This window comes from Mirounga leonina, unplaced genomic scaffold (assembly GCF_011800145.1).
Source record: "Mirounga leonina isolate KUSES-001 unplaced genomic scaffold, KU_Mleo_1.0 Mir_151, whole genome shotgun sequence".
NCBI classification, from domain to species: Eukaryota; Metazoa; Chordata; class Mammalia; order Carnivora; family Phocidae; genus Mirounga; species Mirounga leonina.
The window spans coordinates 76,978,432-77,004,509 of record NW_023270377.1 but is presented as its reverse complement, the minus strand read 5'-3'; the positions used below and the strand labels follow the sequence as shown (position 1 = coordinate 77,004,509).

The window sequence follows — 26,078 nt, the reverse complement described above, 5'->3', positions numbered from 1 at the left end:
TAAACAGAACCCAGAAACACCACAAGTTTTCTAAAGGATTAACAGAAAAGCATGCGAGGAAATTTGGAGTGTCACTCGAACTGAAATAAAGAAGCTCTCTGGTTGAGGGAGGAGGGACTGACGAATTAGGGCAACAGCTAGGGCTTCCTATAAGAAAGGGAGGACTTTTGTTCTGCAGCCTCCGTGTGATTAGTACACAGATAAAATGTTGTTCACCAAAAGCAAGCAAAAGCACAGAACAACAGAAACTTGAGTGTGAAGACAACCTGCACTCAGCACCTCTGTCCCTTCTTTACATAGGTTAACCTCCCTGATGATGAATTCACTTGAGAGCAGTGGGAATGTTCCACTGTTGGAGGAGAAGGGACATACAACCTGCCTACCTGAAGAGTGCAAGGTCATCACTCCTTTTCCTCAGACTGAATAATAACTTACAGACTACTTCAAAGTCATCAAGAAATAGGACATAGGGTATAATACTTTAAGGAAATTTTCTACAATATTCATTATATGCATTATTCATAATTGCCAGAAAGTGGAAAGAGTCCACATGTCCACCAACAACCAAAATGCAATACAGCTACAAAGGAATACTACTCGGTAATAATAAGGAATGAATTGCAGACACATGCAGATACATAGATGAGCCTCAAAAACATGGTGCTAAGTGAAGGAAGTCTGATACAAAAGAAATTTCTAGAAAAGTACAACTATGGAGACGGAAAGCAGATCTCCATTTGCCCGGCATTGAAGATGGGAGCAGGAATTTTTCAAAAAAACTTTAGTGTAATAGCATTTTTAAATTCAATTATGGTGATGACCATACAACTATACGAACTTACTGCAACTTGTCAATGTGTACACCTAAAATAGGCGAATTTTATGGTATGCAAATTATACCTTGATAAAGTTGTTTAAAATATTTTTTATCATGAATGGTTAACATAAATGATTTTGGTGATGTAAAGCTTATCTACCTGGATAAGTGCTTTTTTCTCAGCAACAATTACTAGAGAATGAAGCGGGAAAAGAACATGCTTCTGTGGTTTGGGGGCTTTAATACATCACATTCCCAACTCTCTCTGTGGCACACGGGATGGCTTTACCTCATTCAGGATGTCTGAAGCTCTCTTTGCCTTTTCCATCTCTAAGGATCCAAATGGCACCCAGCCACAACCTTTCATCCAGCTGTTGTAGTCAGCTTTGTATTCGACCTAAAACACCATGAAAAAGGTTACAGTTCTTTGCTCAGCATCATCCTTATTCACAAAATCATCAACATTTTACCCAAAATGATGTTAAGATTTCTGACCAGCTTCCTTACTTCATACATTAAGGTTATTATTATTTTTTTTTTAGATTTTACTTATTTATTTGAAAGAGACAGAGTGCAAGCGGGGGGGGGGGGGGGGACAGAGAGAGGGGGGGAGAAAAAAGAATCCCAAGCAGACTCCTGGCTGAGCACAGAGCCCAATGTGGGGCTCTCTCTCAGAACCTGAGATCATGACCTGAGCCAAAACCAAGAGTCAGACATGTAACTGACTGAGCCATCCAGGGGGTGCCCCATATTAAGGTTATTTTAAGTATTTCCTTGGTGAGAGATTTTAACAGCCCTTAGGTTATTACTGTTCTTCTAGCTGTTATATATTCCATCTCATCCTTATTTCCAACTGAAGGGAAGTATGTGGAACTCTAATTCCAATCTGGATAAATGCTACATTTAAAGCTATACTTCCGGGGCGCCTGGGTGGCTCTGTCGTTAAGCATCTTCCTTCGGCTCAGTAATGATCCCAGGGTCCTGGGATGGAGCCCCGCATCGGGCTCCCTGCTCTGCGGGAAGCCTGCTTCTCCCTCTCCCACTCCCCCTGCTTGTATTCCCTCTCTTGTTGTCTCTCTATCAAATAATTAGATATAATCTTTAAAAAAAAAAAAAAAGCTATACTTCAAAGAATAAATAAAATTGTTATATTTAAATAAAGTGAGATGTTTGTTTCTTTGGTCAAATTAGGACTGATGGCCACATTAAAGATAGATGATTTTGCTCATTTTCCGATCAGATCAGATTTGACAGTAGTTCCTTGCACTATGTGCTTGCATACACTGGCCTCCACGTGTAATGGTTAGCTTAGGAGGGTTGGCTAACAGTGCACTTTAAAATGGTTGCGCTCATTAATTTGCTTATGGAAGGCCATTATCATTTGGAATTTTTCCTATTTGGGGGGCATACCTGATGCCGTTAAAATAATAGGCTACTCTCGGTGTGCCTGGGTGACTCAGTTGGTTAAGACTCTTGGGTTAGGCTCAGGTCATGATCTCATGGTTGTGGGATCGAGCCCCATATCAGGCTTTGTGCTGGGTGTGCAGCCCGCATAGGTGTCCCTCTCTCCCTCTTCCTCTGGCCCACTCCCCCATCCCCACTCTCACTCTCAATAAAATAACAGGCTACTCATTGTCTGGCTATAGGTGGTACCTAAAACTTATATTCCAGATACAAAATTCAAATTACTGTTCTTTAGTGTGGGCCTTTTAATTGGAATGAAAAATCAAGAAACTATTGGGTTCCTGCCTTTGAGAGGCTTACAATCTACTTGGGAGAAAGAAACATAGCAGAATTAAATAAATAAATAATAATGCATAAAATAGGATTGTTAGTGATGGGAATTTAAAATTGTAGAGTTGCTGTACAAAAGAGGAGGGTGGTTCCTCAAAAAATTAAAAATAGAATTACCATGTGATCTAGCAACTCCACTTCTGAGTGTATACTCAAAAGGATTGAGGGCAGGATCTCAAAGGAATATTGGTCACCTACATTCATAGAAGTATTCACAATAGCCAAAAGATGGAAGCAACCCAAGTGTCCACTGACAGATGAAGGGATAAGCAAAATGTGGTATGCACATACAATGGACTATTATTCAGCCTCAGGAAGGAAGGGAATTCTGACACATGCTACAACATGAATGAACTTTGAGGACATTTTGTTAAGTGAAACAAGCCAGTAAAAACAAAACAAAACAAAACAAAACACAAAGACTGAATGACTCTACATATATGCGGTCTATAGAGTAGCCCAGTTCATAGTAACAGAAAGTAGAAGGGTGGATGCCAGGAGCTGGGGGGAGGGGAAAAACACTGACTTGTTTAACTGCTATAGAGCTTCAGTGTTATAAGATGAAAAGGCTTTGGATGGAGACTGGCTGCACAACAACGTGATTATAATTAACTGCTGCTGAACTGTACACTTAAAAAGGATGAAGATGGCAAGTTTTATGTTATGTGTATGCTAAAAACATAGAATTGTTAGGATGAAATGTTCAATTGTGCAGTTCAAGTTAATATGACTAGACAAGTTTTCATTTGCAGAAAAAAAACCTCAGTGATTATGAAAATTGATGCTGTAAATATAGAAGACATTTTATTTTCAGACAAGATAGCTATCTAGGTAAAAAGTTATTGATAACAGTGAATGCAGTCACTGTGATAATAATGAAGATAATAACTCTGAATGTTTACTGAGAATTCACTAGGGCCTGACACTAAGCGAAGTATTCTGCATGCATTTAAATTCTCCAAACAATTCTTTTACTTTATTTCCAATTTTACAAGGAAGACTCTAGCCTCAGCAAGGTTAATAGCTTTCCAAAAGGGGTATAGTGATGAGTTCATGCTAGACCTAGGTCTCTCTAACTCTGAAGGTTACACTCTCATTGAGCCACAAGGGTCATTTTCCCATCACATACTTGCTACATACAGAAGACAATGCCAACACTTCTGAGAGCTGTCAAAAACATCACTCCACTTAAAGATTATTTCAGGTTCCGCCTTAGAAAGAGGGAATAGAGACAATCCGATTACTCACATCACTCTGCAGGGCATAAGCCTTCTTGGCGAGATCCACATGGATGCTATCGGGTGGGTAGCTGTAATTGTGTAAGATGTGCTTATAGTCCACATCGCTAGCAATTTCCTGAGATTTCTTAGCTTGAGTGACTTGGAGCATATCAAGAGGTGCCGTGTAGACAGTCTTTGAGTTTTCATAGTCTTTACGGTATTCACGCTGTGAATAGGAAATTTCCATTTATTACCGCAAATCCTCAATGGATTTCCAGACAAGCACAGAAATCTCTCATAAACAACAAACTCGAGTTACAGAAGCACATTCCAACATCTGAGTAGTTATTTTTTCCTAAAATTTGTTCATATGTTACACATTATTGAACCCTTTCCCTCCAAAAAAGTTGAACGTGGACATATCTGATCAAATCTCTTTTTAGATCAAAGAGCAATTGTCAGACATCAGGAGTGGGCCAAAGCTCCTGCTTCAGCCACATCTTTTAACACAGGGTTTTTCAAGGACCATTAACAAGCATTATTTTTACAAAGGTCATCTAATCTTTGAATTGTTTTCCAATAAGGAAGTATTTTTTGGGGATGCCTGGGTGGCTCAGTCGGTTAAGCAGCTGCCTTTAGCTCAGGTCATGATCCCGGGGTCCAGGGATTGAGTCCCACATCGGGCTCCTTGCTCAGCGGGGAGCCTGCTTCTCCCTCTCCGTCTCTGTCTGCCGCTCTCCCCTGCTTGTGCGTGTGCTCTCTCTCTGACAAGTGGATAAATAAAATCTTTGAAAAAGAAAGGAAGTATTTTTTTAACTGATGAAAATTATACGACAATCATTTCATACTTCTGATTTTATAAAAATGACTACTTTGTGAATAAAGCTGTCCACCTGACTACTTGGCTTTTCTAACGTCATCTTTAAATGGTTACTGATCTTTTTTCAACCTGACTATTCTACTTTTGACAGTAGATAAGCTCCACTGAGAATCCCAAAGGTTTTTTCATACCAAGTTTAATTTTGGTAACAATTTAAAAGAAGCTTCAGATTGCAGCAGTAATAAGACCTCAAAGGAGAAAAGTTGTGAAACTGAGCCATTAAAGTAACTTTGGCACTTATTATAGTGTTCTCATAAACCAAATGTCTTGACTGGGCCTCAGAAGGCACTTTTATTGGCTGGTTTTCTGGAATGTTAGACAGGGTGATAATTAGGTCAAGGTCCCAGCTTCATCATGTCCACTCACCAGTTACCTTAACAGAGAGAAAAATTCTGCCCCAGTGCTTGTAGGAAAATTCCAAACCCATTATATCCCCCCCCCATAATCACAGAAGCATTAAAGACTGACCAAAAGTAGCCAGCATACATGTGCCTTGTAAATCTTCTGTAGAAATTCCTTTTGCAAATAATCTGATCTTTTAGCTTTCTTAGGGAGTGTGATCTTCCTTCTAAATATTTTGTGGGCAGTCACTTTCACTGAATAAATTGATCACTTAATTGTAAATTCTGGACTCTGGTTTATGAAAATAAAATATGGAAACTTTCTGACAGTGTGCAAGAACATTGAAAAAAATAGTTTGTCTTTATTAGAAATAAACTGGGGGCGCCTGGGTGGCTCAGTAGGTTAAGCGTCTGCCTTCAGCTCAGGTTATGATCCCAGGGTCCTAGGATTGAGCCCCACGTCGTCGAGCTCCCTGCTCAGCAGGGAGCCTGCTTCTCCCTCTCCCTCTGTAGCTCTCCCTCCTTGTGCTCTCTTGCTCACACTCTTGCTCTAATAAGTAAATAAAATCTTTAAAAAAAAAAAAAAAGGAAACTGATAGGGGTGCCTAGGTGGTGCAGTCAGTTGAGTGTCCAACTCTTGGTTTTGGCTTAGGTCATGACCTCAGGGTTGTGGGATTGAGCCCCACGTTGGGCTCCACGCTCAGTGTGGAGTCTGCTTGAGATTCTCTCTCCCTCTCCCTCTGCCCCTCCCACTCATGCTCTCTCTCTCCTCTAAAATAAATTACCTTTAAAAAATAAACTGACAAAACAATGTTGCAACAACATTGATGTGTGGAAGTGTTTTTGTCTAAATTGTTTTACTCTTTTGTTCATGTTCATGCCAGTTCACACATATCTACATATATAAAATGTTGTCAAAGGTCCAAATGGCTTTAAAAGATTCTCTTTAAAAGCTATGCATGTTCCGTATCTGCAGCTTAGCATTTAGCCTGGATAGTATGTGAAAATGATTCATCATTGACTAGCTCTTTTGGTTGCCGGTATCAAACAATTAACAAGTATTTACTGAACACTACTATGTGCTTAGTGTTTTAATGGGTACTGTGATGGGATAAAGAACAAAAGATAGAGATACATGTGCTGTCAAGAGACAGCTATAACCTTTTGAATTGAGAAGGGATAAGGAACTAGTGAACAACATAATATGATGTATGTGAGCACTGTATCCTGACATGATTCAGTGTGAAGTTATTAGAGAAAATTACTGAATACAGGATGTTTTAAACTGCCATATGAGTATATAGAGCATGCAAAAATGAATTAAAGATATATATAGATCATTATATGAAAACATGGTTGAAATGAAGGTAAATGATACAAACATTCTTCTATTTAATATGAAAAAAATATTTGCAGGCTATGTTGAATATTCTTACCACTCTTAAGGAATTCTCTAAACATTTTTTAAACACAGTATATGCTGCAATTTGCAATAGATGTTTTCTCCTCTATAGTAAGAATTTTTTTTTTAGAGATTTTATTGATTTGACAGAGAGAAACACAGCGAGAGAGGGAACACAAGCAGGGGGAGTGGGAGAGGGAGAAGCAGGCCTCCCACCGAGCAGGCCGCCCGATGCGGGGCTCAATCCCAGGACCGTGGGATCATGACCTGAGCCGAAGGCAGACCCTTAACGGCTGAGCCAGACAGGCGCCCCTATAGTAAGAATTTTAACCAAAAGATGAGAGCTGGCCCATAGACGAGCCTTAGGGATCCATAAATTCTCTGAAATTCAGACAAAAGGCATGAAGAAAAAGTTCATTTTTCTAGATGAATGATCCAAGTCTTTCATCAGACTCTCAGAGGGGCCTATAATCAATGGAGTGTTTTCCTTGAACCTATGCTGATACTATTGCTAAAGTCAATAAAGAACAATGATAGTAAACAATAAGATTTTTATCTATGACTCTTGATTTTCTTCCAATATAAAGATAATTTTAAAACTATATTTTAAAGGTTATTTTTCAATCAGAAGAATATATGAAAATATCTAGTGATGTTTTCCAAAAAGCCCTGAGAATTAAAATCAATATTCTATTAAATATTAAAACATTTTTCAAAGTGAAATGGACGTCAAGTATAAATCGGTAATTTCTCTCCTCAAACACTGAAAGGTACAAGAATCTGGGAAATCATTCTACTTCTAAAGTTTACCCCCAGCAGTTAGTTGGGAACAGGACAGAGCCCATGGGTATGGAATCCTTTTACTTGCTATATCCTTGGGCATGTTAACAGGGATGCCATCTTGAAAACAAGACAGATTTACAAAGACACTCACATCACTCTGGTTTTTGGCCGTCTTCAAAGAGTGTAGCATCTTGGGATCATCATTAATGCTCAGGGCTCCAATCATTTTCCCTTTACTTTTCTCATAGTCTTTCTTGTACATCACCTGTGAAGATGTCACACGGGTCAGATGGCACCCCCCGAGAACCGTCACTGCGGGCCCCCTGCCCGGGTGCCCAGGCCACACTCACATCGCTGGCGATCCTGCTGTTGGCCTTGGCTGCCAGCAGGGGAATGGCGTCCACTTTAATGTCAAACTTCTTTGCTTTGCTCTTCTCCCAGTCATGCTTATAGATATTCTGGACAGAAAATTTCATCAGAAGAATTGTAAGAACATCTAACATAGCTTCATCCAGTAAAAATAAGAAACAGACTGAAAATTTGTATATGTAGACTTACTTCACCTACAAATACTGTGTTTACCAAATGATAGTATAATTATTCATTAATCTGTCATCCAGCTTCCTACCTACCAAAATAAAATACTAAACACTTCTTTTAATACCCCGTGAGCTTTCTAAAGATTCTGCTATGCTGATGTATAAAGGACAGTGTAAAAAGACAACCACTTGGAGGAGGTGAAATGTGACATTTATAGGAGAGATCTTGCAAAACTCTAGAGATTATCTGAGGGTTTCTGATGGTAACAGAGACTGTGGAAAATGGAATAGGATGGCTAAGTAAGAGCCTTTCCAGCATTTAGGCCTTAAAACCTCCACTTACACTCTGAAACCAATTGCCATAGTTGTTTAGTTGCATAGCTCCTAATCTAGTCTTTTTAAACACCCATAACATTTCCTCTTCACATGTGCACATCATGATAGATTTCTGTGGCTTTGATACTTACATCACTCAAGTTATAGGCATTGACTCTGTGTTGGATAAACTGTGGAGCATCTGCTGGTACACTGCACTTGAACTTCTCACTTTCATGTTTTGCTTTGTAATTCAGCTGGAAAACAATAGAAGATATCCAAACGGTTTGGGGTCAGAATTTTCTCAAGTGTGTATCAATGGCTAAGTTATTTCCACCCTTTTTGGAAACATGCCTCAAAGAGGCAGTCTATCCAGTCAAAGTCCATTACAGGGCTTTGACCGTCACTCCCTCTTTCAGGATCACAGCGTAATCCAGTTTGGGCTGTCATTTTGTAAATGCTATCTATCACACTGTATGTGTGGGGAAACTTGTTGGACCTAAACTTTTAGGCTGTCCCTTCAGGACAGGAACAAAGTTTTATATTAAATTCTATGATCAGAGAAATCACAAAAATAGCTATAATTCTAAATAATTAAAATGCTAGCACAGTTAAAAAGATACATTCTTATGAATAAAAATGTAAAATATAGCACTTTATTTAAATTTTTAAAAAGTTGACATAGGTGGAAGGGAGGGAGTAGAAAGAGAGAATGAGGCTGTTGAATTCTGGAGCTAAAGGCAAATGCACAAGATTGAGTCTTGTGTAATAAGCACCTCCAAAACAGAGCCCGTGGCCTTTCCAGGCCAACGAGAAGAGCATGTGGTGACCAGACACTGCACACAGCACCCTGTTCCTCTGCCGCTTGCCAAGTTCAGCTGGGTCAGTGATATTAGGGTTTAGCTGTCCTTTCTTGTGGCATAAACTATTAGCATGCTAGGAAAAGTTGCATAATGAACTGATAGGACTCCTGAATTACACTGATGCCATTTCCTTCTTTACCAATTGCAAATGAGCTCACTGTGATACTCAAGCATGTTTTAGAGTAGGATAGAATGTATTTTCCTTCCCAAGAGGGCTGTGCTACTCTTAGCTACGTTAGCACCTTGCTACTCAAAGTGTGGTCCACCAACAGCACATCGGGGTCACCGAGGAACTTGTCAGAGGGTCAGCATATCCCTCCAGACCTACTGAACCAGAATCTGTATTTTAACAGGGTCACTGGGTGACCCGCATGAACGTGAATGTTCGAGAAGCACGGCTGTTCTTCCCCTGATCTTCACATGGCTGGCCATTCTGCTTTAAAACTTCCTTGAAGTGTCCACCCACTCACTGTCTCTCACATCATTCTGTTTGAATTCTCTATCACCACCTTGTATTAGTTTTCTTCTTACTGCCTGATGTCCTTCTTGTTTCTGCACTCTTTGTCTTTTTGTAAAGTCTTCGTGAGCAAACTAAAGAATGGGAAATGCTTCCCTTGTTACCTACGCAAACAGATCCTTTTGTTGTCTTTAAGGTGCCATGAAGTTTTAGTATGCATTATTTTGGATATGTGACAGACCCTAATGGGCAAATTCCCCACTAAAAATTGGTATCTTATTGAAGAAATATTAATTATCTTTATTATTGTCTAACACCATTTTCCCTGAGGCTGCAATTCGATCTAGCAGCTTCCTTTGCGTTTTATTAAACAAATCCTGAAAAATGACATTGTCGGGTAGATAGATGAGTCCTTGAAGATTAAGCGTGAAAATGCTTCTATTTCAAATAAACACAGCACTCAAGGTCATCCACACTTGCACAAATCAAGGCACTTACTTCGCTAAGCTGTTTCGTGTTGAGCTGGGCTTGCAACAACACAGGAGTGTCAGTGACGGCCGTGAACTTGGTCTTATCCGGATGAACTTTGTATGTATGCTAGAAAAGATATTCTTTCATGAAATTTCATAATGTATCTTTATATTCTTGTTCACATACACACTAACCTATAAAAAGTTTCCAGTTAAAAATAGAGTTTCTTTCCTGAACACTTGGTTGACATGTTCTCCCCTCCTCTCTCTCTCTCTCAATTTCCATCACCTGACGGCTGCCTCCAAGCTGGTCTCCCTGCTGCAATGCAGCACCCAGATTAATCTTCTTCCTGCTGAAGCCTGACAAAGGCTCTCCCCTGGACTTGTATTCAACCTAAACTGTGCCTTGGCTGATGAGCCCTACCCTACAGCATCTCCCTCCTCCCTTCATCTCCTACCATTTCACCTCTTAAATACTGTCCCCCTCTCCGGTACCCTTTAGCTCCCTCATCCTTTCAATTCCTTAAGTGCCAAGTTTGTTCTCTCCTTAGGCTGTTCTTCCAGTTGCTCTCACCTTGATCTTGGCATGGCTGCACATTCCTGCCCTCAGCCCTCCTTGAGCACCCAGTCTATGGTGCCCATCCAGTCTCTCTCTCTCTCTCCCCCACATCAATCTAATTCTATAGCATCATTCTACATGTATTGTCTTTTTTTTTTTTTTTAAGATTTTATTTATTTATTTGACAGAGACACAGCAAGAGCAGGAACACAAGCAGGGGGAGTGGGAAAGGGAGAAGCAGGCTTCCTGCCGAGCAGGGAGCCCGATGCAGGGCTCGATCCCAGGACCCTGGGATCATGACCTGAGCCGAAGGCAGACGCTTAATGACTGAGCCACCCAGGCGCCCCTCTACATGTATTGTCTTATTGTCTCTCTCTTCTTTGTTTTTTTTTTTTTTAAGGATTTTATTTATTTATTTGACAGAGAGAGACACAGTGAGAAAGGGAACACAAGCAGGGGAAGTGGGAGAGGGAGAAGCAGGCTTCCTGCGGAGCAGGGAGCCCAATGCGGGGCTTGATCCCAGGACCCTGGGATCATGACCTGAGCCGAAGGCAGACCCTTAACGACTGAGCCACCCAGGCACCCCCCTTCTTTCTGTGTTTATTGTCTGTCTCTCTGTCTCAAATGCATGCTCCCCAAGAGGCAGCCCACCTTGTTCCCTCTTCTTTCCCAGCATCAAAGACAGTGTCTGACACAAGCTAGCTCCTCATATAAATTCGTTAAATAAATGAACACCTATCTCTCAGAAATTTCCCTATCTTGCCTACCCCCATCCCAAGCCATGTGTATATAAACTACCGGACGTAAAGATTTATAAAACCACAAACTATTTTGTAACAAATAGGTTTCTTCACAGTAATTTTTGTGCTCCCCAATTCCACCCAAAATTTAAAATTTAACATCAACTAACCACTCGATGTAAGCATTTAAATGCCTGCTAAAACTACCACTAGATGGCCCAAGAATCCCAAACCCCATTTCAAGAACTCAGGGCCCCTGACTCACATCTTTACACTGGTCTAGCTTCTTGATTGCTTCATATTCTTGTGTTATTGTCTGAGGGAAATAGCATTTCCCTTTATCTTCTTCATACTCTGCTTTGTAATTTTTCTATAATGAGAAAGAACAAAAAGAGATCAGGATTGTTATTGCCCCCAAATAATGTCACTGAGAGGAACAATGGTCTTCAACTTACATCACTGTTTTGAGCTGAAACTTTCATGCAGTGAATTTGATAGGGGTCCTCAAAGCTGCCTACATAATGTCCCAAAACATTCTGTACATATGAATCTTTGTATTTAGCCTGAAAAAGAAAGCATACGGACAGATATGTCAATTGTAGATGTTATTTGTCAAACAGTAGAAAAGCCCTCACACCCCAGGGCACCCTTGGCCTTTCGAACCTCACTGAAGTTCTTCATCAGGGTGTCAAGTTGATATTTAGGGGTCTCACAGTAGTTCATGCTCTTTGCTTTTGTCTTCTCATAGTTTTCCTTGTATAATCTCTGTTGAAGGAAAAAAAAATCAGAGAAGAAAATTATATTTCATGGTATAAAAGCCATTCCCATGATTGCTATACTTAACCAAAAAGGCAAATTTTGTATTTTTTTCAGCATTTACTTTCCACAAGGCAGAAAAGGCAGAATGAATATGGTAGAGGTTCATGTCTTGGAGAATCTAGTCAGCTAATAACCATATATGGGCTTGTGTTATTTATCCTAACATTTCTCAGCTAGAATATACCACAGTATACCAATGCTGGTGTCTAAGCAAATTTCTGTTTTAAAATAATTCTGTCCACCTGAATGTGTTTGAAGGAAAATGAATTTTTTAAAAAGTGCAAAATTAGGTAAAAGGTATAAGGTGGACCTCAGATACTCAGGCATAGTCTTAGAAAAGTATTCAGCTCAGCCCTTGATGAAAACACATTTTACAACACCTTTGGAAGCTGGCTTTTTTCACTGAGATCTAATATTTTTCTTTATAGTAATAATACACGAAAAGATGGTTTTTCCATTTTGTTATAGGTATCATGTATTTCTACACATTCTTCTTAATTCTCCCATATAGAAATCCAAATATATACTGTAAAGACAAGCATACTTATAAATAATACAGAATAGGGAGTATTTTTCTGCCATGATTTAGAGAAGCAATTTTTATAAAGAGTTTTATTTTATTTTTAATGTTTTAGTCTTTAAAACTGAGATCAGTATTTTATAAACTTAAAATACTTTGTTCTTGAGGTTATGCTTCATTTAGTTTTCCTACTTTATTGATCTTTGGCTTGATTTTCTTTTTTTTTTTTTTTAAGATTTTATTTATTTGACAGAGAGAGACACAGTGAGAGAGGGAACACAAGCAGGGGGAGTGGGAAAGGGAGAAGCAGGCTTCCTGCCGAGCAGGGAGCCCAATGCGGGGCTCGATCCCAGGACCCTGGGATCATGACCTGAGCTGAAGGCAGACGCTTGATGACTGAGCCATCCAGGCACCCCTGATTTTTTCACTTCTTGTCTTTTATTTTTCTGTACATATTTTTGCAAAGTACCTGAAGTCAGATCATGACATGGAATGAATATGTGTTTATACATACTGAAATATTAAGCCCATTTCTGGGAAAAACAATAAAGAAAACGCTATTGCTAGTGTATTTTCTCCCTAATAAAATGGATTGCATTAAAAAGATTAAGGAAACATTTATAGTATTCACTGGTGTCTCAAAGTACAGAGATGTCGTAAGAATGAGGAACTTAATCATCTTTTCCCCGTGGGCTTTCGTGTTTGACTTGTCATCCTGAGTCAGAGATTTCATTTAGGCTATGTCCCATCCGAAGTTACAGTAAACAATAAGTGCAGCCACATCTGAAAACAAGACAGATTTACAAAGACACTCACATCACTCTGGTTTTTGGCCGTCTTCAAAGAGTGCAGCATCTTGGGATCATCATTAATGCTCAGGGCTCCAATCATTTTCCCTTTACTTTTCTCATAGTCTTTCTTGTACATCACCTGTGAAGATGTCACATGGGTCAGATGGCACCCTCCGAGAACCGTCACTGCGGGCCCCCTGCCCGGGTGCCCAGGCCACACTCACATCGCTGGCGATCCTGCTGTTGGCCTTGGCTGCCAGTAGGGGAATGGCGTCCACTTTAATGTCAAACTTCTTCGCTTTGCTCTTCTCCCAGTCGTGCTTATAGATACTCTGGACAGAAACGTTTTAACAAAGGAATTGGCAAAAATGATATGCACGTTTACCACACTTTAAAGACTAATGAGTATCTCAATACTCTGGCTTACTATGAAATAAATGGGCCATTTTCATTGTCCAGAAAATCATGCATATTTTAGTTAGTTTGCTTCAAGCTGGAGCTTCTGATTTTCCAAGATCAAGGTTCTCTACTCCCCATTAGAATCTTTCATCAAATTTACCTAATTTTAGTGACCATACTAATATCTGATTCCTAACACTGAGTACTTCACAGAGTGGCACAAATATTCTAGAGTTAATTTACTTTTTGTGGTCTAAAGTTATCACTTTAATTTGATCTCAAAGTCCTCTGAAAAGATTATTTCCTGAATCATTACAATACTCACTGATGCTGGATAATCTAAGTACTTATTTATAGAATTGTTGAAGAAATTGAGATCTCCCCTCCAAGGAGAATTTGACTTTTCTACAAAATTAAGTTTTTAGAATGAAAGGTAGCAATGGAACCTTGGCCTTAATTCCTTTTGAATACCCTATATATCTTAGTGTAAGCTCTCTTACATGTAGAAATAAGCACCATTTGTGTGAAATAAGGGACATTATACATCTGAGGAATAAATAAAATGAAATTGTATCTAAAAAACCCAGGTCCTGGGGGAAAATTAATTTTAGTATAGCACAAATGAATATATGGCTAAAATAGCTAACATGATTTATAGTTAAATCTAGATGACTGGTGGCATTTTGAGGGTTGGTTAGAACACACTGTCTGATTGTATGAAGCTACTTATAACATTGCTACCTACATTTATAAGGTGAATTCAAAGATATGTGGGCAGAGGCATAGGGACGTGATACACAGGTTAAATGTTCTTCCCATCTTGAACATAGACGTGTTTACTCAAAGACACAATCCAGAAATAAAAGCACAGGTCAACAGGATAGCCCATGGCATAGTATATGGGAACTTACATCACTCAGGTTATAGGCATTGACTTTGTGTTGGAGGAGGGCAGGAGTATCTGGAGGTAAGTGGCACTTGAACTTCTCACTTTCATGCTTTGCTTTGTAGTTCAGCTGAGACAGAGAGTGAGAGAGACAGAAATAGAGGGAGACAGTAAAGGCGACAATTAGTTCTGAAGAATTGTCCCAAAATACAAAAATCTCATGTGGTACATTTCATAAAATAAAATGTAAAATACATTTTATTTAAATAACAACTGACAATGTTGTTAAGATCGAGACAGAGGTCCAGAGCTAGGGTGGGCCACCCTGCGTTACTGACAACCTGTAGGACTGTCCTGGAAGGAGGTGGCTCTCTCACATATGCTCCTCCCTCTTGCATGCATTATCACGATCGGCCCTCAGAATCAGGGGACTCTGAGACTCACAGCCCTTTCTCTCTTTCCGTTGCCAATGCTCTCTTTCTGGAGAACATGTTCTAACAAACCTGGTTACATCCCCTCACACACATTATGGTTTGTTAAGACTCTTATGTGAAGACTTCATTTCTGGCCATAAATCGACTGAGGTTATTTTTATTGTTTTGTTTGGTTCAACACAAGCTTGGAAGTTCATACTTAAAACTCACAGGATAAAACTGGTCTCAAAAACTCCATTTTTCAGAAACTTATTTGAGACAGAGATATCGCGTGTGTTGAGTATCTGCTCTGGGCCAGGGTATTTACTACACTAGTATCTCCTTTCATTTACTCTTCAAAGCAACCACAAATTACGGAAGGGAAAGAGGAGGCATAGAGAGGTTCAACAATTTGCCTATGCTGCCAGGTTGTAAAGACAGCTGGAATTTCACCCAGTCTTGTCTGACTCAAGAACTCATGTTCTTTCCAGGGCAGTAAGCTACATCATTCCCCTTCTAGAACCATTTTTGCTATCATTGTTATCCATCTGAGAAGATGTAAGGCAACTAAATAAGGAGATATTTTAGGTGATTACAAATATAGACAAGTTAAATGTGCTAAAACTTACTTAGCCTTTTTTGGTAAATGTGACAAGTCACTGGATTTTATATATGGACTTACGATAGGTTAACCCTCCTAACTGGATTTCCTGCATATTTAAAGGAACTTACATCACTCAGTTGTTTGGAATTGACTTGGGCTTGCACCTGAACAGGAGAGTCGGTGACTTGAGTGAATTTTGTCTTATCTGGAGGGACTTTGTAGGTATGCTGTGGAGGAAAAAAGGAATTGTTTTAGCGGTCAAATCCAAGTTGGCCTATAGGCCAAACAAGCAGAAGCCATTCCCCAAAAGAAAAGAAACTTATAGTTAATCAAACATGGGGCTCTTTTCTAATCAGACTGCCGTGTTTTTGAGAGGTGCTTTCACATCTGTACAAGAGACTTTCTCATTCTTCAGATTTCCGATAACCCTTCTTTGGGGAAATGAACTAGAACTACCCCTTGAAATATATGGATGACAATAGGAGAAATCAGGTCATCTACTACAAAATAAATTTTGTTTCTTGCCATTTCCTTGCTTGCATTTATTTGAAAAGTGTTACCATTGTAAGTATCTCTTGACCCCTAGAGGCTACGGAGGGCAGGACAGGCAAAGTTCATACCGTAGACTTACATCTTTACACTGATCCAGTTTCCTGATTGTTTCATACTCTTGAGTTATAGTCTGGGGGAAGAAGCCTTTGCCTCTGTCTTCTTCATATTCTGCTTTATAGTTTTTCTATGAAGAAAAGAAATCAGATATAAGGATGCAACCATTTATTCATGCCCTAAAGACGTGTTAGTTGGAAAGCTAGACAATTGTCTTAGAACTTACGTCACTGTTTTGAGCTGCGACTTTCATGCAGTGCGTATGATATGGATCCTCAAAGCTGCCTACGTAATGTCCCAAAATATTCTTTAAGTAGGAATCTTTGTATTTAGCCTGAAAAGACATATTTCACATATTTATTGGGGGAAATAACGGATCTTTTCTTAACAGAAGAAGTAAACACAGGACTACTTACATCACTAGTGAAGTTGTGCATAACTGTATCAAGTTGAAATTTGGGGGTTTCGCAGTAATTTATGCTCTTTGCCTTTGTCTTTTCATAGTTTTCCTTGTATAGTTTCTGTCAAAGAAAAAAAAAAAGATCAGTTAAAGTAGATTCCTGTCACTCCCACACTGATTATAACACTTGTATGGCCCAACACTCAACAAACGAAGAAGAAAAAAAGATATCGCCTGTCAACTGTCTTAAAAACTGACAACCAGGGGCGCCTGGGTGGCTCAGTTGGTTAAGCGACTGCCTTCGGCTCAGGTCATGATCCTGGAGTCCCAGGATCGAGTCCCGCATCGGGCTCCCTGCTCGGCAGGGAGTCTGCTTCTCCCTCTGACCCTCCTCCCTCTCATGCTCTCTGTCTCTCATTCTCTCTCTCTCAAATAAATAAATAAAATCTTTAAAAAAAAAACCAAAAAACTGACAACCAAACATTGGGGTGTGGTGAATGGTAAGTTTCTTCCATTAGCAATGACTGCAAAGCTTAGGTTTTTAACAGTCACCAAAAAATCTAGAAACCAGTCTGCTGCCTCGGACCAAGCCCTTAGTTGTGGGGAGTTGTGTGTATTTCAGCACTGCTCCATCTTCCCTCCCCCAGCTCACAGACTCATCCCTCACTGACGGTGCCACAACAGACAGGAATATTCTGAACAAGAGTGAATTTTTTTTTTTAAATAAACCTTCACGAGAAAGTTTAGTATACATTGAGAAATACACGCACTCTCCCTTCCTCCTTCCACCACGGGAAAACCCCTTAGGCAAACAGACAGTATCTTAAAATTACGGTATATACAAGAGCTCAGATGATAAGGCTACTCACTCTTATTCTCTGCTAGGATTTAAATTTAGCTCTAATGACAACAATAAACAACTACTGGATTTTAAAGGCGCAACTGAGAAAGCAGGTCTGGTCACTTTCTCATGTTGGGTTTTGAGATTGTAAATGGTGCTATTTGGTTTTTAAATTTTTATATTGTTCTCTATCAGCAAAAGACATTTGAACCTGGGCTTTTAGACGTTTGGTAAAGATGACCTTCATCTAGGAAACAGGAGACCTGCTTTGTACTGATTTCCCAACAGAGCTATTTGGACAGATGCATGGACTCTCTCACCTGCCACTCCAACTCCACTCACCCCCTTCCTGAACCACATGTACACATTTCTACGGTGCTGACTTAATTCGAGGGACAAAGAAAAGATAACTAACCCACAGAGAGAACCATGTATAATCCTCATATATTGGGAAAGCTTAATACAGTGTAATTATAAGGGAAAAACTCAACTGATCACATGTTCAGTCTCTTTATTTATATAGTCAAAGTGGTCTCGGGCTGTTAGTCTCTTAATGCCCTTTCTCACTTATCCAATCTATTTTACATCTAATGGATTGGTCAGACTAATTCCACACGTAGAAACTCCTGTGAAGACTCAGGGAGCCATCTTTTAAGTCACACTGTCGGCAAATGATGGTTTCTAGAGAAAGATCTGCACAGAGAATGGTGGAGGTGAGGAGAAGAAGCTGTGAAACACAGGCAGTTTGTCCTCACCCCGCCTGAAGAACACAAGGGCAGCGTGCATGCACAACTTCATCTCCCACTCTCCTCCCCTCTCAAAGTCTCCTTCTGCCTGTATCAAGATCACATGTATCTCCTATAGCATACTCTTTGCCCATATGGAAGCTCAGGCACCAGAGCCCATAAGCAAATGAGGATTTCTCTGCCTACTGAGCTAAATCCACAGGCCCCTCAAAACTGACACACATCATACTCAGAGGCCTTCATGTCTTCCTGTGGGTAAACAGTTCAGGGGAACTGCTACACTAGAATCTTAAAGTATTTTCAAAGTTATATATGCATTTAGTCATTATAGGAGAAAAATTTCATCTCTCTGGCAGCTAAGGTTAAAAAACACTCTTTAACAAGAATGTACTTACATCACTCAGGACATCTCCTGCCGCCTTCAGCTGCTTGAGCAGTGGGTTCTCTGAAGCAGGAAGTACATTATAATCTGCTTTTCCTTTATTCTTTTCATAGTCTTCTTTGTATTTTACCTGTAGGAGTGAAATAAAATGAGAAAGTAATGCTCTGGGTTATTTTTGCTCTCGTCTCTATTACGAGACGATATTATGACATAGTTCCACAAATCAGTTTTCTCTCTAGAAAAGTGGCAGCTTGACATTTTACAAACAAAATACTCAGAGTAACTCATAACAGCAGCAGTGCAACTGTATACATTTCCAGGATAACTTTTCTTCCCATTCATTTGTTTATTCAAAAATGTCCATAGGGTATCGATTATGCGCTGGCTCTGGGACAGGTCCAAGAAAGAATAGCCCCTGGTCCCCACCCTCAAAGAGAAAAAGATACACACAAATGACAGTGCATCAAGTCCCAGACACTTGCTGCCCCACAACCCTCATTTAGCTCTTAGCTTCCAGCTGCCTAATGTGCCAACACATCTTTAAAGAAAGCAAGCCAGAAGCATCATCAATCTACCCTCTTATGCTTCATCTGGGACTGTGTGTGAGCATGTGTGTATTTAATGTACATGCAGAAGAGAGAGGGAGGGGCTGGAGGTTGGATGAAGGATGACAACCTCCCTTTTCTTTCTGCCCTTCCCACTTTGCACCTTTGATTCTAGCTTTAGCAGAAGCTTAAAATGAGCACCCTGTGTCAGGAACATGCCAAAAGGGAGAACAAGAAACTGATCTAGTTCTGACCATGATCCCCAGTGTCAGCCATTTATTCCGGCAACATAACTGTAGAATACAGGACCTAGATACAGAATCCTGGATAGTCTACCAACATCTGAGAACCTCAAAAACCAAATATCATCAGTTTGGTCTCCAAAGGCAGGAGATACACAGCTGAAAGAGAGATGTACCACCCCCTACAGCACACACAGAAGACTCACAGAGGATAATCTATAGGAATGAAAGACACAACCTTTCTATCTTACAGAATTATGTGTTTCATTGAAAAATGGAACCAACCAGAAAAGGAATTCCACACACCCTCCTATCTCCCTAACTGTATCTGGAATATGTGGCCTCTTCTGTTTATGGATGAACTGTCAGGACTTGTGGCAAAGTTACCCCTCCTGTTAAGCACCAGAACCCTTCCTCTTTCACCTACTCAAGGATATCACTCCAGCCACTCTTCCCGCCTCAGATATCATATTTTCCCTCCACACTGGATTTTTCCCAACAGCATAGAAACATGGTGTCTTTGTTATCTTAAAAGAATCCCCTCTTCACCCACCTATCCCTCAGCCACTACCTCATTTTCTTCTTTTCCTTTCAGGCAAATACTTTGAAAAAGTTGAGTATGCTTACGTTCTTCTATTTCTCTGTTCTCACCCAATCATGAGCCCTCTCTAAGCAGACTCAACTAAGTTGCTCTTGTTGAGTTCATCAGAGACCAGACATTGGTAAATTCATGTCAGAAACATTTGACATAGCTGATCACTCCCTTCTCCCTTCACTCGCTTCCCACTCTCTCCCAACTCTACTCCTACCTCATCTCACTGATGTGTTCACATGGAGATACTCCAGACTTTAGTCCTTAGAGATTTCCGTCTACACTTGCTCCCTTGATGGCCTCCAGTCTTATGATGTTAAATACTATCCATATACTGATGATTCCCCCCAATTTTTTTTTTATTTGAGAGAGTGAATGAGAGAGAGAGAGAGCATGAGAGGGGGGAGGGTCAGAGGGAGAAGCAGACTCCCTGCTGAGCAGGGAGCCCAATGCGGAACTCGATCCTGGGACTCCAGGATCATGACCTGAGCCGAAGGCAGTCGCTTAACCAACTGAGCCACCCAGGCGCCCCAATTCCCCCAAATTTATACAACCCTTCCAGATATCTCCCCTGAAACTTCAGACTCATACAATCAACTGCCCACTTAATGTTTCCACTCAGACGTCTAAAAGGCATCTCAGATCTTACATATTGGAAGCTGAGCCTATGTCTCCCCTCCAAAAATAATTATCCACTCCTTCCACACTCTTCTTTCTCTTGTAAAGGGAAATCCCATCCATGTAGTTGCTTAGACCCAAACTTTCTTCTCATATCCCACATCCAACCCAACAGCAAACAAGATCAGCTCTACCTTCAAATTTCATCACCTGCCCTGCTTGCCTCCTGATCCAAAACATCACTATGTTGCACCTGGAGACTGAAATAGCTTCCTAGGTGATGAGATTTTCTTGCTTTCACTCCTTCAGCAGAACCAAGGCCAAGGTTTGAATCAAGTCTGTTTGTGAAGTTTATAGGCTTTCTAGTGCTCTAGAATGCCAAGGACTCTGTTTACCAAAGTTACTCTATAGAGTATATGAGCATATCCATGGATCTGTGTAACTTGTCTGTGACTAGATTTTCACCATTAGTAGGAAAATAAAAAAAAATAATGGTGATGGCGAGTGTGGGAATGTCCATATTCAGATGTTTGCCAGTTGTCTTTTCTTGAGGGGTCCTTCTTTTGGAGAGCACAGCCTTTCTACTTGCATGTATCAAAAGGTCCCTTATGAAATATTGAAGATGGTACTTGAGTATTGTTAATGCTCATACCTGCAAAATTTTTCAAAAATTTGGTAGCCTTATTACAACCCCAAAGTACTTGTTTTGTTGTTGCCCAAGAATCCTCTTTATTTTCATTAAATACAAAAGCAAGAGTTATAAGAAATCCACCCCCAATAAGACCATCATGACAAATGAGAGCATTTCCTCATACCTTGCTAGCTGCCACCCCAGCTTGTTTATTCACTTTGTACTCCGGCGTTTCGGTCTGCATGAAGTAGATCTGGTCCTTCATACTCTCGAAGTCTTCCTGGTATTTCCTCTGTAAGACATTAAACAAGCTGGAGAACTGCTGTGAGCACAGACCATGCAAGGGTTCACACGGCGGGACAGGGGCTGCTTGGAGAGCTTACACACAGCCCCACTCCTCTTGGTTTACACAGTCAGGTTACGAGGAGAGATGGTAGTGCCATCACAAGAACAATTAGCAACTTAACAGAGATTTGGAACAATTATAAGAGGTTGAAAACCAGCCTCTAAGAAGGAGCTCCAAAGGCCAGGGTCAGAGAACTTCAGAGAAAAGAAAAAGAGTGTTTTTCAGTGAAGACAATATGGGAAGAAACCAGTCAGTTTCATAAATGTAGTTTGGGTTTCCCAGGCAAAGAATGAATTTTAAAGGGCCCCTTTAACCTGTATAAACCTGAAACCCTGTTGTTCATATGAAAATTGAGGCAAGAATAATGGAATCTGATCAAAACAGTATTTCGCAAAAGGGAGGAAAGACTAGGAGATTTCTTAGTTTGGGTTTCCCAGGCAAAGAATGAATTTAAAAGGGCCCCTTTAACCTGTATAAACCTTGAAACCTTGTTGCTCATTTGAAAATTGAGGCAAGAATAATGGAATCTGATCAAAACAGTATTTCGCAAAAGGGAGGAAAGACTGGGAGATTTCTCTCTGGTTAGGAACTCTACACAGGTCTTGCCCCCAAGAAGAGGTACCTGGACTCTAATGTTCTGGTATTACTTCAGGTGTGGCTGGGGGTCATAAAGGAAAGGGTCATCCTTCAACCCAAGAGCATCCAGCCATTCCTTGCTACTTACCGTGCTGATGTTATTGGCATTCATTCTGGCGGTTGCAATTTCAAAGCAAGGTGTCTCACTCCATTTGCCTTTGATTTTATTTTCATAGTCTGCCTTGTATTTTTGCTAGGAGAAAAAAAGAAGGGAAGACAAAATATAGAAAATACAGAAATTGACAAGTAAGACAGAAAAGTGGTAATGGGCAGCTTTTAAAAATATCTTTAAAAACTTTTTTAAATAGGGGCGCCTGGATCATTAAGCGTCTGCCTTTGGCTCAGGTCAGGGTCCTGGGATTGAGCCCCACAACAGGCTCCCTGCTCCACAGGGAGTCTGCTTCTCCCTCTCCCACTCCCCCTGCTTGTGTTCCCTCTCTCGCTGTGTCTCTCTGTGTCAAACAAATAAATAAAATCTCTAAAAAAAATTTTTTTTAAATAAAAAAATATCTTGACTATGGCCCTTAAGTTCTTAATAGGTGTTTTCAAATCTTCTAGTATAGTGTCAACAAGAAAGTTGAGCGAGGCAGTAGAGGTAATAATTGACCCTCTTATTGTTGAATCTGGAGACTTAGTTCATTCAGAACTTATGGATATCCTCTGATGTTTGAGGGAGGAGACTCAGAAGCATCCTCCACTTGTATTTCAGAGTTATAATAAAACCACTCAACCCCAGATTTCCATGCCAGGTGAACTTATTTCTGAGCTTTACCAAAACTTCTAGTTACCCAGAAAGCAATATAAAATTTGGCTTGCAGACTAATTAATAAGACTTTCCAGTTGAGACTTAAAGAAATTTTAATGGGAACTGGCAAGTAATTCAAAAATTGCCTCATCTTACTCCCAAACACCACCCCCAAAAAATGCAGCACACAAAAATGACCTCATAAATGCATGCTCAAATACACTAAATTGAGCTGAGTCCATGATATGTAGCTTCAAACTACCTTGGCCTATACTGTTCTTAGAATAAAATTAAACTAGTCAACCCCAAATCTGGGCATATGAACCAGATCCATAGCTGAGTTACAGCAATTTCCCCTTCTTGGGAAATGTGTTAACAGACACAACCAATGAGTCTCAAGGTATCTGCACACATATACCCCCACTATACTCTTTAAGAGAAAAGAAAGTGGTTTTCTGGTATACCTTTAACAGAACCAGTGCCAAGGAGGAGCGATGTGCAGAGCCAGTGAGTTTGAGTTAAAGGATGTTCAACCCTTTCTCAAATGCCTATACCCTTTCTTCTCAAGAGCTTAATATGCCAATAAATAGCCAAGTGGTTTTCATAACTATAAATTTTAGAGCCCTGGGCCTGAGTCCAGAAGCTCTGGGCCCAAGACTGCACTCCATTATTACCAACGGTGTGACTTAGCCTCTCCAAGTTTCAGGGTTCTCAGCCACAGCACCAACAATAATAATAATACCTTCCATAGAGGATTGTTGGAAAGATTAAATAAGTTCATACCCTGTAAAGTCCTTTGCAAACTCTACTGTGTTAAATAAATGTAGGCTACAATAACTGTAATAATAATGATAACATTGCTAGCATAACAGAATAAGAAACTGGAGAAAACTGTGTGTGTATTCTTCGATAGAAATCTTTGTTGAGATAATATTTACATTAAAGCACCAATTAATCTACTCTCCTCTTTTGAAGCTTTAAAAAAATTGAAGTCAACTCTTCAGTCAATCAAAACAGACCGAATTCAATTGGTCAAAATGGATTTTTTGATTGGCTGATTGCCTATAGAAGTATTTCTAATCTTTTCGGGGAATAGACCTCTTCAGAAATCTGAGAAAGCTATAAAATGCCCATAAACACAACTTCAGAGGATTTTTGATGTACATGCACAGGTTAAGATCTCCAATCTACATTCTGGGTGGGGGATATTGCCCTTCCTCTGCTTGCTGTCAAAGGAAGAAACCTCCAAGATTAGGGGGTAGGGGCAACAGGGCCTGATGTATCCCCAAAACTTTGTAATATAATTTAAAATTGAGAAGGCGGCATTTTTTTTTTTTTTAAGATTTTTACTTATTTGTCAGAGAGAGAGCACAAGCAGAGGAAGCTGCAGGCAGAGGGAGAAGCAGGCTCCCCGCTGAGCAAGAAGGCTGATGTGGGGCTCGATCCAAGGACCCTAGGATCACAACCTGAGCCAAAGGCAGAGGCTTAACCGACGGAGCAGACATTCTTAATGAGGTCCAAAATTTGGGCCATTATGGAGAAATAAGAATCACATATGTAGATTTGTTAAAGAAAATTAAGTAAAAATTAATTCTCACATTAAGACATAGATATCTGATGTTTTAAAAGATATTTAAACAAGATGCAGGGGCGCCCAGTGGGTCAGTTAGCTAAGCATCTGACTCTTGGATTCAGCTCAGGTGATGATCTCAGGGTCATGAGACTGAGCCCTGTGTTGGGCTCCACCCTGGGTGTGTCTCTCTTGCCTTCTGCTCCTTCCTGACCCCCCCAACCCCCACTCATACATTCTCTCTCCAAAAAAAAAACAAAAACTAAAAACTAAAATAAAACAAGATACAAGAGTATAAGACCACCCAGCACTCTCACCCCAAGTCCATCCCCACTTCTTTCTCTTCATGAACCAGTATCTAAAATGGGTCACCTTGGAAGTAGATCTCTCACAATTCAGCCCTGAGTACTCCCAAGTCTGGGAAGATTCTCACTACAAGGGACTGAGGCTGCAGCTTGTTAACTGTTGAGGAACAACAGTTGCCTTCCCCTTCATCTGCAGGTAGGAGAGGAGTTGAAAGAATAAAGGCCTGTAGCTTGAGGAATGAGGGGAAGACAGAGGTGTGTGTCCACGTGGGACCTCCTCTGTCAACCAAATGGTCTCACTCTACATGTCTGGCAGCAAGGCCTGAGTGTTTACATGGTACACACAGATGGGTTAGCCATACCAGGGGTCCAACACCCAACTTTCCCTCCAATTCCACTCTAGCCCTTCTGTCATGTTTGAAGTCAATCAATGGAAACCTGGCAGCAAGAACTGATTTAACTTTCTCTAGGATTCTGTGTTCATTTAACAGAGGACAGTACATTGGGTCAATTACAAGCTCTGGAACACCTTCTGTGGGCAAGAGAGTAACTGCATGTCGATAGATGTAGTAAAATTGCTTCCTCAGAAATGAGCTGAAAGGCTTGCATTGGGCACAAATTAGACACCCTAATGTCCTACTTAAACACATGGCTCTATTTTCTACTTTCCACATCTGCATCTGTGGTTTTGATGTGGTTATCAAATGGAAGGAATACAAAGCCTGTTAGTTAATCACACTTCAGTTTTTCTGTGAGTTGCTAAACACTGGGACTTCTGACAGCTTCATTCATAGAAATGCTATCCTCTCAGACAGGTGGAGGGGGTCCCAAGTGATATTTTCATAAAACCCATAGTGGGCCCAGGGCTGCTTTCCTAACTCAATCAAATCTCTTCTAGTGCAATCTATGGAAATCTCTCCCTAATTCTTTGTGATAGAGGGGTTTCCATGGTTTTAGAAGATCAGAGCTTGGCATCTTTGTGCTGTGCAGCAATATTTACTGAAAGATGCTTTTAAAAATATTCTAGTGAAATACTAAAATACATATATACTGGTCTCTGCCCCCAGTTCCTAATGGAGAGCTCCTAAACACTTGTAATCTCCTGAGTGATAGGATTGTCTTTCTCTTAAAGATTTATTTGACAACGGGGAGGAGAGCGCGCGGAAAGAGGGACAAGCAGACTCCGCACCGAGCACAGAGCCCGACACGGGGCTCAATCCCCTGACTGAGATCAGGACCTGAGCCGAAATCGAGAGTTAGA

The 26,078-nt window shown here is 40.4% G+C and overlaps 1 protein-coding gene across 17 annotated transcripts in view; it reads right to left on the bottom strand.

The window, feature by feature from the left end:
• The window catches only part of NEB (nebulin), a 200,570-nt gene that overhangs the window by 154,544 nt on the left and 19,948 nt on the right, over positions 1-26,078 (bottom strand). For all 17 annotated transcript variants that reach the window (XM_035008051.1, XM_035008034.1, XM_035008039.1 and 14 more), the window contains exons 11-29: positions 22,286-22,390; positions 21,400-21,507; positions 18,601-18,717; positions 16,635-16,739; positions 16,445-16,552; positions 16,244-16,348; positions 15,741-15,839; positions 14,621-14,725; positions 13,535-13,642; positions 13,336-13,449; positions 11,844-11,945; positions 11,636-11,743; positions 11,446-11,550; positions 9,910-10,008; positions 8,244-8,348; positions 7,588-7,695; positions 7,389-7,502; positions 3,860-4,057; positions 1,107-1,214 (exon numbers count right to left, since the gene is read on the bottom strand). In XM_035008051.1, the coding sequence (XP_034863942.1) occupies positions 1,107-1,214; positions 3,860-4,057; positions 7,389-7,502; positions 7,588-7,695; positions 8,244-8,348; positions 9,910-10,008; positions 11,446-11,550; positions 11,636-11,743; positions 11,844-11,945; positions 13,336-13,449; positions 13,535-13,642; positions 14,621-14,725; positions 15,741-15,839; positions 16,244-16,348; positions 16,445-16,552; positions 16,635-16,739; positions 18,601-18,717; positions 21,400-21,507; positions 22,286-22,390 (2,121 nt within the window). The remainder of the gene's footprint in view (positions 1-1,106; positions 1,215-3,859; positions 4,058-7,388; positions 7,503-7,587; positions 7,696-8,243; positions 8,349-9,909; positions 10,009-11,445; positions 11,551-11,635; positions 11,744-11,843; positions 11,946-13,335; positions 13,450-13,534; positions 13,643-14,620; positions 14,726-15,740; positions 15,840-16,243; positions 16,349-16,444; positions 16,553-16,634; positions 16,740-18,600; positions 18,718-21,399; positions 21,508-22,285; positions 22,391-26,078) is intronic.